This window comes from Callorhinus ursinus, unplaced genomic scaffold (assembly GCF_003265705.2).
Source record: "Callorhinus ursinus isolate GAN/ISIS: 27379988/994484 unplaced genomic scaffold, GSC_fseal_2.0 scaffold34, whole genome shotgun sequence".
Lineage (NCBI taxonomy): Eukaryota > Metazoa > Chordata > Mammalia > Carnivora > Otariidae > Callorhinus > Callorhinus ursinus.
The window spans coordinates 13,193,537-13,207,791 of NW_027397096.1; the positions used below are offsets into that span (position 1 = coordinate 13,193,537).

General features: G+C 39.6%; 1 protein-coding gene across 1 annotated transcript in view; it reads right to left on the reverse strand.

The window, feature by feature from the left end:
• GDPD1 (glycerophosphodiester phosphodiesterase domain containing 1) overlaps positions 1-7,044 on the reverse strand; it is a 46,813-nt gene extending 39,769 nt beyond the window's left edge. The window contains exon 1 of the mRNA XM_025851378.2: positions 6,773-7,044. Within this exon, the coding sequence (XP_025707163.1) occupies positions 6,773-6,914 (142 nt within the window). The 5' untranslated portion in view covers positions 6,915-7,044. The remainder of the gene's footprint in view (positions 1-6,772) is intronic.
• Positions 7,045-14,255: the final 7,211 nt, after the last annotated feature.

The window sequence follows — 14,255 nt, forward strand, 5'->3', positions numbered from 1 at the left end:
AATCAAGATATTAATAATTAATAGAAGCTACACACTGTACTTAGCACTTTATATATCATTTCATTAAAACCCCCACAACCAGAAAAAAGTTGGGTACAGTCACATAGCCAAAGAGGGGAACTGATTCAAGCATAAGCTATATGATTTCAGATCCCATCTTTTTACCACTATGTGGCAGCTTCTACGCTGCCATTCGTAGAATGCCTTTATTTCAGTTTTACAGATAAGTTATTCATATTGGTCCTTATTCCCATATTCTTCTTGTTTATAAAGTTTGAAGATAAATTCTACAATGATAACACCCACAAATTACCTGTTAGATTCATATGGTGAAAGCCTGGAGAGTAACTAAGGGACTAATGAAAAAGTATGCCATTCCTCTCCAAGGAATTATTTGGTGGTAGCTCGTCTCATGAAATTATTTGAATTCCTTTTCTTTCCAGTTATCGTTATCATTTATAGAAGCATGCTTGCCACTAATTTTCCTTCTCCTTCAATAATCAATTTAAACAATGCCTGGCTTTGCAAATCACCATCCAACATATAAACAAATGTTTGATTTTTAATTAGTTATTAAATTATGAAATGGGAAAGAGAATGAGTGTCAGATTTTACATGCTGTCCTAATGTTTATAATTCCTCTGCTTACATCATACTGCCTCCCTCTTCCAGTTCACATTTTTCACTTGACAAAACCTTCTCTGAAAAGTCCCAATTTTCTTTATTTATAGCTTCACTATATACTTCCCAAGTTTTCATTCTATACTAACTTTCTCTCTCTTATATAGTGCTTCATAATTACTTTGTAACCAGTTAATCTTTCTCTTTCTTCTTTTTTCTTTCTTTCTTTCTCTTTCTTTCTTTCTCTCTTTCTTTCCTTCCTTCCTTCCTTCCTTCCTTCCAGAGAGCAGGGGGAGGGGCAGAGGGAGAGGGAGAGAGAATCTCAAGCAGACTCCATGCTGGGCATAGAGCCTGACAAGGGGCTCAGTCTCATGATCCTGAGATCACGCCCTGAGCCAAAACCAAGAGTCAGACACCTAACCAACTCTGCCACCCATGTGCCCCGTGTTCAGTTAATTTCTGATAGGACAGGAAAAGTAAAGGAAACATTCTCTTTTCTATCTTTAATTAGATTTAGATGCTGTGAAGGAAAGAAATATCTGCTTAGTTTTCTTTTTGTCTCCCAAATGTTTTATATACCGATAAACATTGTAGAGTTGTTTTATAGATGTGCTCTAACCACCACTATTATTAACATCTTTGTATACATGATAAATGTGCGATGTTTATAAAACCAATGACAAATATGACCACATGCATCAGCCACACGCACACAAAGAAACCTTCAAAATTAAATATTTTCTGATATTGGAAAAGACAGCTTAGTGCAAATAAAACATATCCTAATGTTTGAGATATGATCCTATCTCAACTCAAAATGAAATTTTTCAGTAAATCAAGCAATAAAGTAAGTTCCTTCTTCATTTCTTCCCTCTTTTTTTTCCTTCCTTCCTTCCTCCCTCCCTCCCTCCCTTCCTTCCTTTTTTGAGAGAGCACACAGGCAGGGAGGAGGGCAATGGGAGAGGGAGAGAGAATCTTCAGTAGGCTCCAAGCCCAGCACAGAGCCCAACAAGGAGGATCAATCTCACGACTCTGAGATCACGACTTCATGATCTGAAATCAAGAGTTGGGACCTTAACCAACTGAGCCACCCAGGTGCCCTCTTCTTTATTTCTAAATTCATTTGTTCATTCAACATTTACAGTGTGCCTTGGAAATAGTATACACAACTTACATAAGAGCAAAAAGAGCTTGTAAGGAGTAGAGATGGTATATACCAAGAGCATTTCTCCAAATGAGTTCCCTGGAACACTGCACACTTTATTTCTGTATCTCAAAAGGAAAAAATGGTGAAATCTGTATTTATAGGTATAAGAAAAAATTACACACATCAATAGCACAGAAGGATATTCAAACTGTATACTGATACCCAGGCAACATTTACTAACTACCACATGTATGCTCTCTTCATTGATAAGTGGTTTTTGTTATGTATCTGGTCATAATTTCAATAATTTTTCTATAATGTTATTTTTTATGTTTAATTTTTCTAAATTTATATACAATTTAAGACATATATATCTTTTAGCCATTGCTGAAATTAAGTACATTTTAGTTTGCTTTCTTAAGCAGGAAAGTACTATTAAATAAATGATAAATGACTTCATTGCTAATAAGGTATTGGTAGGAATGAGTGAATCAGTTGAGGAAATGAATAAGGAAAAAGTCCTTGTTGAAAGGGCACCTATCTGGCTCAGTCAGAAGAGCATGTGACTTTTTTTTTTTAAATAAAGATTTTATTTATTTACTTGACAGAGAGAGAGAGCACAAGCAGTGGGGGAGCGGCAGGAAGAAAGAGAGGGAGAAGCAGTCTCCCCATGCAGGACTCAATCCCAGGACCCCAGGATCATAACCTGAGTCAAAGGCAGATGCTTAACCATCTGAGCCACCCTGAGCATGTGACTCTTGATCTCTTGGTTGTAAGTTTGAGCCCCATGTTGGGTGTAGGGATTACTAAAAAAAAAAGAAGAAGAAGAAAAAGAAAGGAAGAAAAAGAAAGAAAGGCAAAGAAAAGAAAAAAGTCCTCATTGAAAAGTGAGAAGAGTTCCTTAAAAATAGGACTGAGGGAACAAGAAGAGAAAGAATTGATACCCTGACATGGAACATGTTTCAGGATCCAACTGCAGAATGCCACTTCCACTGACACTTTTGAGACTCAATGATGCTTCAATTTCCTCCTTGAACATCCAATTAAAGTTTAGGACCCAGAAGCAGCCAGTGTCCGACAGCAAACTTACCCTCAAACTTATTACTTTCCAAATCATTCTGTGGCAGGATATCCAGATTGTGACAATACTCTGTCTCAAGATCAAGGATGAAAGATTAAGAGGGAAGGGGGGATTTCATGGGTTGATGATTTTTTTTATTTGTTGGCCACTGAACCCTAATACATAGACTTCTTTTTTAAAAGCCTGTTGCTTAATTCAATTGGCTCATGCAGATAGATTAAAGAGTATTAGAGTACGTTATTTCCATATTTCCCTGCAACTGTACCTCTAGCCAACTCAGTTGGCATCTGAAATAAATGTATATACACTATGATTCCAGGAGACACCTGGGTGGCTCAGTCAGTTAAGCATCTGCGTTTGGCTCCGGTCATGATCCCAGGGCCCTGGGATCGAGCCCAGCTTCAGGCCCCCTGGCTCAGCAAGGCGCCTGCCTCTGACCCTCGCCCCTGCTCATGCTCTCTCTGTCATAAATTGATAGATAGATAGATAGATAGATAGATAGATAGATAGATAGATAGATAGATAAAATCTTTATATACACTATTGGATTCCAAATACCAGAAAATAGGTTTTTAAAGGATATACTTCAAAATGTTAACACATTATGTCTGGATAGTAAAGTTTTAGGAACTATTTTTTCTTTTTTCATTTCTATATTTTCCAAATTTCTACAATGAACATGAGTTACTTATGCAATTGAAAAGAAAATTAATAAAATTCATGCTTTCATAGAGAAATTAAGAAAATGGCCTTTGAGAGTACTGCTTGCTCTCCATTTGATCCAAAGGATATCTTTGATCTTATTGGTGTTCCATCAATACATTGTAGTTATAAAAGGTGTTCTTTGGTCAGATAAACTTAGGAAACACATGGGAGGGATCTAGCGTGCAGTAATTAGCAGAAAATAATTTATTATTTTAATTATGTTAGGATCTGCACTAGAAGCTAGAGACAGAAGCATTAATAAAATCTGAAACTCCCCCTTAAGAAACTCAGTCTAGTAAGGGAGGCAGGTGTATTACATATCCTATTATAATATAATGTAATACAATGTATGCACTAAAGAGGCAAGAACAAAATAAACCTACAGCATTTAATTTTTGAAACATTAAGTTCCTCTTTCAAGGACAATTAATCTTAGTAAAAGGCAGTATGTTCATTCAAATTTTGAAAACATTAACTATATGGTGATCTTATTTCTTCTCAATGAATTCAGAGTTTTACTACAAAACACATATGTAGATCCCTGTATCCATGCAGATATTTCTAAACAATTTTCAGTTTTCAAAGTGCATTTTATATACCTTATCCTCCTAACAACCCAAAGAGAAGGAAACAGTCCCCATTTATAAATAAGGAAACTAGGTCTTCTCCTCAAGGCTAACTAGTGGTTCAGAATCTAACCCAGGTGATAATGCGGCCATAATATAGTTACAGCAATGCTGGTGCATGTACTTTATAAGATATATTGATCAATGTTTCAGTCTTGGAATGGTCATACATCCGGTTTACATGAAATAATCAGGTATTTGAAGTTAGGGAAATAGAGAATTAGCCTAAATGTTAGTAATATGCACAGAGAGACTAGTGATTGCTGTTGGCAGTGTCTAAGACAAAAATAAAAAATAGGGGCGCCTGAGTGGCTCAGTGGTTAAGCATCTGCCTTTGGCTCAGGTCATGATCCCAGGGTCCTGGGATCGGGCCCCGCATCGGGCTCCCTGCTCCGTGGGAAGCCTGCTTCTCCCTCTCCCACTCCCTCTGCTTGTGTTCCCTCTCTCACTGTCTCTCTCTCTGTCAAATAAATAAATAAAATCTTTTTAAAAAATAAAAAATAATCAAGGAGGTGACTTCTTCCTCCACTATTATTTTCCAGAAACTTAGTATCTTGAGTTACAAAGTATTTTTTAGTAAATATCTCCTCTATCACTCTGGATTTAATTGTATTATTTGGTGCACATACTCAACAAAAGCATATTAAGCACTAACAACATAGGAACTTACTACAGTGCATTAGGACCATCATACAAGTAAATAAGATTTAAGTCTGCAGATATTTAACAAGATTCTCATGACAGCTGCAGTTTGAATATACAAATACTGATCCCATATTTGCAAATAACAAATGGAAATTTTTTATATAAGGAGTGAAACTGAAACAACCGAAAATGACTTTATATCTAGGGAAAAATATTTTTAAAGTATTTCTGACAGTAAGTGAGAACTGGAGATCAGCTTATCCTGGTTTTGATATCGGCTACATTGATTTAGCACACATTTTTTAACCTCTATGGAATACTGGTTTTTTCACCTGTAGAGTGTCACAAAAATTCAAAAATTAACATGTATTTCTTCTAAAATAAAATTTAGATCACCCACAATGACAGTTTAGATAGCTTTTTAGAGGATCTAGTTTTGTTTTGGTTTGGGTTTTTAGTAAGCACATTTTTCTTTTTTTAAAATCAGTAAACACAGGGTGGCTGTGTTGGCTGGCTCAGTCAGAAGAGTGTGCAACTGTTGATCTCAGGGTGGTGAGTTCAGGCCCCATGTTGGGTGCAGAGATTACTTAAATAAGTAAGTAAACTTAACAAAAAAACCCACTGTATATCTAATTAAACCAAATAAGCATTTACATGGCACTTAGCTGGTGACCCCTTAAAACCTTTGATGCTTTTCATGAGTAAGGAGACTAGCATCTATTGAAGTCACTCTTTAGAACTATGTTTAACAAAATTGTACAGATTATACAGAAGAATACTAATGTATTTCTGTTATATTTTAAAAAACTGTATTCCTGGCCAATTCTTGTTAGAAAGGGGGTTATGGTACTAAATAAAGTTTTAAACTGTAAACTACTAGAATTTACCATTTCAAGTATTAGACTGTAAAACTGTAAAGCAGTTTTAACCCAGTTTAACATTCATCTGTAAAGAATAATTAAAACTGATTGACTTAATCCAATTTCACAGCATTTTATACATCATGCTTGAAATGAAATAAAGACTCATTATTCTGAGATAAAGAAGAGGCAAACATTTGGCCTGCTGTTTGGGAAATTACAGGGTGGACCACCTAGGCTCCTTTTAGTAAGATGCTTTTCCAAGAAAAAACTTCCTTGTTTTCTTTAAACAATACAGTCCTGTCATAAACTACATCATCTTTTTGTCTTTAGGAAATCCAGGTGTCATTGCCGGGGTGCAATGTGGGGCTGGAAAAAAAAAAGAGCAGGTGGAAGGTTTGCTGCCTTGGTAACCAGGACGCTCCAATTTCTGTCCCAGTCCAGCCCAAGACTAACTGTGACCTTGGGAAGTGTCCCCAGGTCAGTGACTAGGTTTCCCTCTTCTTAATTCTCAGTGCTCAGAGAGGGAGACAGGGGTGGGGGGGAGGGTAGGAACCAGTCCCCAGGGACTGCAGACAACCAGGCTACAGCACGCTCTAGGTTCGCAGTTCCTCAAACCTCGAAGCTTGTCGCCCTGGATCTCCCTACAAGCTCAGCCACTGGTTCCGCTCAGAGCAGTCCGTTCCCGTTCGCCCGCAGGGTACCCCGGCTCTGCGCACCCCCCCACCCGCCTTGTGTCTCGCTGCCAGGAAGGGACCTTGCGATCATCCTTCCATTTGCCGAGAAACGCTCCATCTACCCTTCATTCTCACCCCAGTCCTTCCTCCTTCAGAGAACACCTGACACCGCTGCACTCCACAGATCTCCACCATGGCTCTGTCTCAAGACCCATTATCTTCCCTCAGGAGACCTCCCCTTCGCATCGCCTTCACCTCCAAGGAGCCCGCTTTCGCACACCCCGTTCTTCCTCAAACTCTCACGCCATTTCCACCCGCCAGCCTTTTGCAGAGCTCTAAAGGACCCAAAGCTCTAGTGGGGGAAAAAGCCTCCCCCACCTCCGCCATCGGGATCTGGGTACCCCTCTCACCTCCGCGGTGGGAGATGTGTTTACTGAGGAATCGCTGCTTCTTTCTCGGGTGCAGCAAGGTCGGGTATTTGAGCAACAAGAATGAGGTCACCAAGTACCCTCCCAGGGTGGAGAGAAGGTAAAAAGCCGCGGTGGACGACATCTCAGCCACCGTATGGGAAATCTCCCACCTCCGGGCCCTGTGAACTCCGCTGCTGCGGTCGCAACGGCTGCGGCGGCTGCGGCAGCTGCTCGAGGTCTGCTCGCCCCCAGCCGGTGCCAGCGGTGCAGCGCACTTGTGGGCGCCAGCCCTCCACGCAGGCGCAGCCAGATCCCAAGCGTCTGAGCAACAAAGGGGCTGCGGTACGCAGGCGCGCTCTGGCTGCTGGGTAGGAGCCTGCAGTGGTCGGGTAGTGAGCGTTTGTTACCTAGCTCTGTGATAGAACTCGCCGCACTTCAGGAAAGCTCCAAACTGAGGCGAGAGCTTGGAAACCTGCCAGTGCCTTCGCCATCACTCAGGCAGAAAAGGCTATTAAAAGATAGCCTGAATTCAGGAAGGCCTGACATAATTAGAAAATCTGCATCAAAAAAGGAGAGATTCCAGGCACATCTTAGCCGCTACTCTAGGAATTGCAAAGAACTGTTACCAATGGAGGAGTTAAAGCTTGCTAAAACAAATTATAAACCCATCCATTTGTCTAGCCAAGATAGAGTTTTCCCTGTTGTTACACATAACCATAAGAGGTACTAGTTTATCAGTCAAATATTTGAGGGGCAGTCTCCTTTCTCATTTCACTGAGAAATGAGATCCCACGCCTTGTACAGGAAAGGCAGTCAAGAAATATTTGTTGACTTGCAAGTCTACTTACAATAAGAAAACGTTAACAAGGTTATAGGTTATTACTTAAAAGTCTTAGATAGGAAACTAAATCCCAGAAGGCCCAACTAGTTTTCCTTTCATCCATACTTCCAGGTTTACATAAGGAAAATGTGGGACAAAGGTGGCTGGCTACATGCAGGAGGAGGGCAGTGAAGGTCAAGCTGATCACTGTCTTAAAGTCAATCATGGGTGGGGTCTTGCAGGTTCAGGGCAGGCTCTATTGCTTAAGGGGGTAGTTTCAGTTCCCATCAGGTTATGCTTTGCCTGCCAGATCTTTTGCCTGAGTTAAGAGATAAACTGGAAAGAACTTAAGTAGAAAAGTCTGAGGTCAAAATAGATAGTTGAAGTTCTCTTTCCAATGAAGATTCTAGAAAACGGTGGCCTACATTAAATTTAAAAAAAAAAGTAGCTGAAAAGGGGGCACCTGGGTAGTTCAGTGGGTTGAGCATTGGACTGTTGGTTTCAGCTCAGTTTGTGATCTCAGGGTTGTGGGCTAGAGCCCCGAATTGGGTTCCGATCTCAGCACAAGTCGGCTTGGGATTCTTCCCCCCCTCCCTCTCTCTCCCGCTCTGCTCTTTCCCCTGCTTGTGTGCTCTCTAAAATAAAAATGAATAAAAAAAATTTTTTTAAGTAGCTGAAAAAGACTTTTGCATCAGTTTACCACCACAGTAAGTCTATTTCTTGATCTAATATCAAAATATCCAGAGAAATGTTAAAGCCTTTATAGAAGAAAAAGAACTAAGTATAAAAATACCCAAATATAACCACACTTTTTAAATTAAAACATTTTAAGGAAACTCATGAGTTGAAAAATATTGCCTTGTTAGGAATTAAGGAAAGTATCTGGTTAGGTAGGGCTGTCAAATTATATACTATAGATCAGCTGATGGCATGGTTCTGCTTCCCTTTACCAAAATCTCACCTGATAGCAACTTTTATCTAAATTCAACGACTACTATTTATGATGGGAATAAACACATGTATATGATAAATATTACCTGGAAAAAATCTATGTAACTAAGAATATTTAACCTTCAAATATAGAGGTAACTGTGGCTTAGTAGATAGAGCTCTGAACTTAGACCCCATAGATAACAGCTATACCATTTACAAGCTGAGTGACTTTGAGCATATTACTTATTTTAAGCCTCTGTTTCTACATCTGTAAAATGAGGATAATAGTATCTAACCTCACAGGGGCATTCTGAGGATCTAATGAAGTCAAATGAAAGCATTAAAAGTATCCTATATAAGTAAAGCACTGTCAGAAGTTAAAACATTTTTCTCTAAAATATCACCAACAAATTTGGGAAAAGTATACATAACTATCAAAATAAGTAACCAAGCAGGTTATTGGAGGCCCAAGAAAAATTAAAACTAATGCAAGAACAGGCAAGCAATGATAATAGAATAGCTTTTTTTTTTTTAATTATACCAATATGACCAGAGAAGTCAACCAGGATGAAGGAGTCAACTTTTCAAGAGCCACCAAAGTTAATAAGGCATTATTTAAACCAAGAATGGAATTTAGTACAGTCAATTATCATAGGGAGGAAAATGTTAAAAAAGAAAGTGTATCAGAAATCACTGGCCTGGGCGCCTGGGTGGTTCAGTTGGTTAGGCGACTGCCTTCGGCTCAGGTCGTGATCCTGGAGTCCTGGGATCAAGTCCCGCATCGGGCTCCCTGCTCAGCGGGGAGTCTGCTTCTCCCTCTGACCCTCTTCCCTCTCGTGTTCTCTATCTCTCATTATCTCTCTCTCAAATAAATAAATAAAATCTTTAAAAAAAAAAGAAATCACTGGCCTGTTTATTTATTTTTATTTATTTTTTTAAGATTTTATTTATTTGACAGAGAGAGAGACAGTGAGAGCAGGAACACGAGCAGGGGGAGTGGGAGAGGGAGAAGCAGGCTTCCCACCTGAGCAGGGAGCCCGATGTGGGGCTTGATCCCAGGATCCCGGGATCATGACCCGAGCTGAAGGCAGACACCCAATGACTGAGCCACCCAGGTGCCCCTCTTTCTTTTTTTAAAGATTTTATTTATTTAACATAGAGCGAGCACAAGGGGGAGTGGCAGAGGGAGAAGCAGGCTCCCTGCTGAGCAGAGAGCCTGACCTGGGGCTCCAACCCAGGACCCTGGGATCATGACCTGAGCTGAAGACAGTCGCTTAACTGAGTCACCCAGGTGCCTGGCCTATTTCCCTGTAAAAAAAAAAAAAACTGATGTATGCAGAGGTTAAGTATTTTGCCCAAGATTACATAGCTAGTAGCTGATGTTATAACAAGGTCACCAATCTCAATTCAGTTCAAGGGGTTGGTTGGAGAAGATAGTATTGATCTTCTGAAAAATAAAAGGTTAATTAATGATTCCTTAGGTTGGGGCGCCTGGGTGGCTCAGTCAGTTAAGTGTCTGCAATTGGCTCATGTCATGATCCCAGGGTCCTGAGATCGAGTCCCACCTCAGGCTCCCTGCTCAGTGGGGAGCCTGCTTCTCCCTCTCCCTCTGCCCCTACCCCTGCTTCTGCTTTCTCTCTCAAATAAATAAAATCTTTAAAAAACAAACAAACAAAATAATTTCTTAGGTTGTCATTTAAATCCCATCTACAACTGCATTGCCCAAATCATCAGTGCTCTAGATAGCAGATGCAATTGCCTAGGAATATACATCACTGGGATCAGAGATATTTACCCAAGAGTTCTGAAGGAATTCATAAATTAAATTGAGATATTTTTCAAAATAAGAAAACTTGTGCTGATTGGATTGATGGACTGCCATCAGGATTCCTAACTATGACATTGGGAATCTGAAACTAGGCTAGAGCATGGTTCAACTTTCAGTAGGGCAATTTAGCAATATGTGTCAAAGTGCAAAATGTATATATCCCCTTGTCCCATCAATCCAAAGTCTAACAGTTTATTCTGCAAATAAAAGTTCACAAGTATTAATAAAAGACATATGCATATGGGGCGCCTGGGTGATGGGATCAAGCCCCATGTCAGGCTTTGTGCTCAGCGGAGAGTCTGCCAGTCCCTCTCCCTTGGCCCCTCCCCCCACTCATGCTCTTTCTCCCAAATAAAATCTTTTAAGTTTTGTTTTGTTTTGTTTTTAAGATTTTATTTATTCATTTGAGAGAGAGAGAAAGAGAGAGCACGAGAGGGAAGAGGGTCAGAGGGAGAAGCAGACTCCCTGCTGAGCGGGGAGCCCGATGCGGGACTCGATCCCGGGACTCCAGAATCATGACCCGAGCCGAAGGCAGTCGCTTAACCAACTGAGCCACCCAGGCGCCCCAAATAAAATCTTTTAAAAAAAAATTTTAAAAAAGACATATGTATGCATCATGGTGTTCTATCATTGTTTGTAGGAGCCCTAAATTGGAAAGAACCCAAATATCAAATAATAAAAGACAGACTGTAAATCATATGGGAAAATGGTACAGCCATTAATAAGACTTTTATTTATTGACAGGAAACATGTCTACCACATGTTGTCGAGTGAAAAAAAGTACATTACAAAACAACTGTATTCTTGTATTCTATGATTGCAATTATGTAAGATTGAATACATATCTTCATGTACATATATGCATAGAGATGCCTAGAAGGATATTCACTAAAATGTTGAAAGTGTTGGCAAAATACTGGCAAAGCAGTGGAATCTCAGGTAACTTACTCTTATCTTAAAAAAAATTTTTTTTTTAAGGTTTATTTATTTGAGAGAGAGTGCACGCGAATGAGGTGGAGGGACGGGCAGAGGGAGAGGCAGAAAGTGAATCCCAAGCAGACTCCACACTGAGTGCAGAGCCCTACTTGGGGCTTGATTCCAGGACCCTGGAATCATGACCTAAGCTGAAACCAAGAGCCACTTGACAAACTGTACCACTCAGATGCCTCCCCCCCAAATTCTTTTATTTAAAATTTTTTTTTAAAGATTTTATTTATTCATCTGAGACACAGAGATAGAGAGAGAGAGAGAGCATGAGCAGGGAGAAAGGCAGAGGGAGGGGGAGAAGCGGGCTCCCCGCTGAGCCAGGAGCCCGATGTGGGGCTCGATCCCAGGACCCTGGGATCATGACCTGAGCCGAAGGCAGACACTTAACCGTCTGAGCCACCCAGGCGCCCCTCCCCCCCAAATTCTTAATAACAGATATAGTGACTACATGCTAGTTTTACAAAAACAACAAAGGTATGTTCAAAAACAAAAATGTTTTAAATGGGATTATAAGCTAGGTATTCTTGCATTTATATTGAGAAAACAGCTAGTATAAAATCAAAGATAAAAATTACTGGAAATTCAAGTACATATAACTTAGTAGGAGAAAGGAAGTAATAATCAACTGTTGTAAGACAGTCCTCTAAGAGTGGAATAAAAGGGAACCATAGTATATAATTTACTCTTTAGAAATTTGTTTTATGTCTATTCAAATAGAAAATTATTTTTAGGGGCACCTGGGTGGCTCAGTCAGTTAAGCATCACCTTCGGCTCCAGTCATGATCTCAGGGTCCTGGGATGGAGCCCCACATCGGGCTCCCTGCTCGGTGGGGAGTCTGCTTCTCCCTCTCTCTCTGCCCCTCCCCCCTACTCATGCTCTCTCTCTCTCAAATAAATAAATAAATACTTGAAGAAAAGAAATGATTTTTAGGGGCACCTGGGTGGCTCAGTTAGTTGAGCTTCCAAGTCTTGGTTGTGGGATCAAGCTCTACATGGAGCCCCGAAACAGGCTCTGCACTCAGTGGGGAATCTGCTTGAAGATTCTTTCCCTCTGCCCCTCCCACCACGTATGCACTCTCTCTCAAATAAATAAATAAATCTTAAAAAAAAGAAAAAGAAAAAAGAAAATGATTTTTTGGCTATACTTATGGGCAGGATTATTTTTAGCACAGAACGATTTGGGAAAAATAGTTATATTCTATTTATAATATGATAGGATCTGAGCTCAGTTACAAAGAATAATAACTATCCTTTCTATTTATAAGAGTTTGTAAAGGACTTCAATTAACACAACTTTAGGAGTTTGAACCAAGGTTATCTTTTGAGGTAGGTAAGGGTGTTATTATCCTCATTTTACAAGATCAACAAACTAAAGCTTTAGATGGTATCCAATGTTTGAAGATGCAGTAAACTACTTCCTTAAAACACCAACCCAGTGAAATGCTGTGCCAACTTAGGCCAATAAACATAATTCAGAATACTGAAAATTAAACATAAACTAGTAGCTGGTCTTTGTTCACAATTATGCAGCCTTCCAAAAACTGAGTGCAGTTCTATTTGCCACATCTTAGGAAAGGCGCAAAATTGTAGGAGACAGAAAGAAGTGAGAAATGGCCAAAGGATTTGAGAGGTGTCATATCTGAAGCATAAACAAACTAACAAAAATTAGATCAGGGTTAAAAGACCACAGAAAGATACAAGAGGAAAGGTACAAATCAAGTCTACAAAACTGCTACACATCATGGTGCTTACATAGTGTTTTGCATGTACTAGACACTGTTTACCTGATTATAAAAGGTAGGACTAGAACTAACCAAAATGTATTCACCATCTCCAAAACTTAGAATTATGGGATACCTTTAAAAAGTAAATTCAAGATAAAATATCTCTATTATCAAGAATTTATTTATATGCCCCTCTGTTAGGAGCTTTATATACACTCCTTTACTCCTCACAAACACCCTTTGTGATAAATAGTAATTATCATTACCATTTTATTATTTGTTATTGAATCATTACCATTTTAGAGAAAATAATACTCAAGAATTGAGTAAATTGTTTAGGTTTCTTTTTCTTTTCTTTTTTTTAAAGATTTATTTATTTATTTGAGAGAGAGAGTGGGGGTGGGTGAGGGCAGTGGGAGAGAATCCTTAAGCAGACTCCCTGACGAGGGCAGAGCCCAACATGGGGCTCAATCCATTTGACCCATGAGATCATGACCTGAACTGAAACCAAGAGTCAGTTGGTTGCTCACCTGACTGAGCCACCCAGGTACCCTTGTCCAGGTTTCTTAAGCAGTAGAATCTTTTTTTTTTTTTTTGGCTCCAATCTACTTTAGTACTACTTTATACAGGAGAAAATCTGGAATGAGAGATGGTTTAATATAAATATTCAATACAGTTTAGAGAGAATCAAGATTCATAGTCTTAAAAGAAACTAAGATATTTTGGGGGTACCATGCCCAATTTTTCTTTTTTTAAGATTTTATTTATTTGTCAGATAGAGCGAGAGCGCACACAAGCTGGGGGAGTGGCAGGCAGGGGGAGAGGCAGCTCCCTGCTCGATCCCAGGACCCCAAGATCATGACCTGAGCTGAAGGCAGACGCTTAACCGACTGAGCCACCTATGCACCCCCAAAACTCACCCATTTACAAGTCTTAAGACCATAGTCAAATATTCAGTTGGAGGAAGTGACATGCAGTTTTCAATCTTATATTTTTTAAGAAAGCAGGACACAGGAAGAGTACAGCTTTGAAATCAGAGTCCTTGATTTAAATTCTGACTTTGCTACTCCCTACTATGTGACCCTGGACAAATTATTTAACCACTTCAAACTTTAATTTCTTGATCTGTAAAATACATTTATCTTGCAACGTTTTGAGGATTAGAGGCAATGTACGCAAATGTTTAGTAAA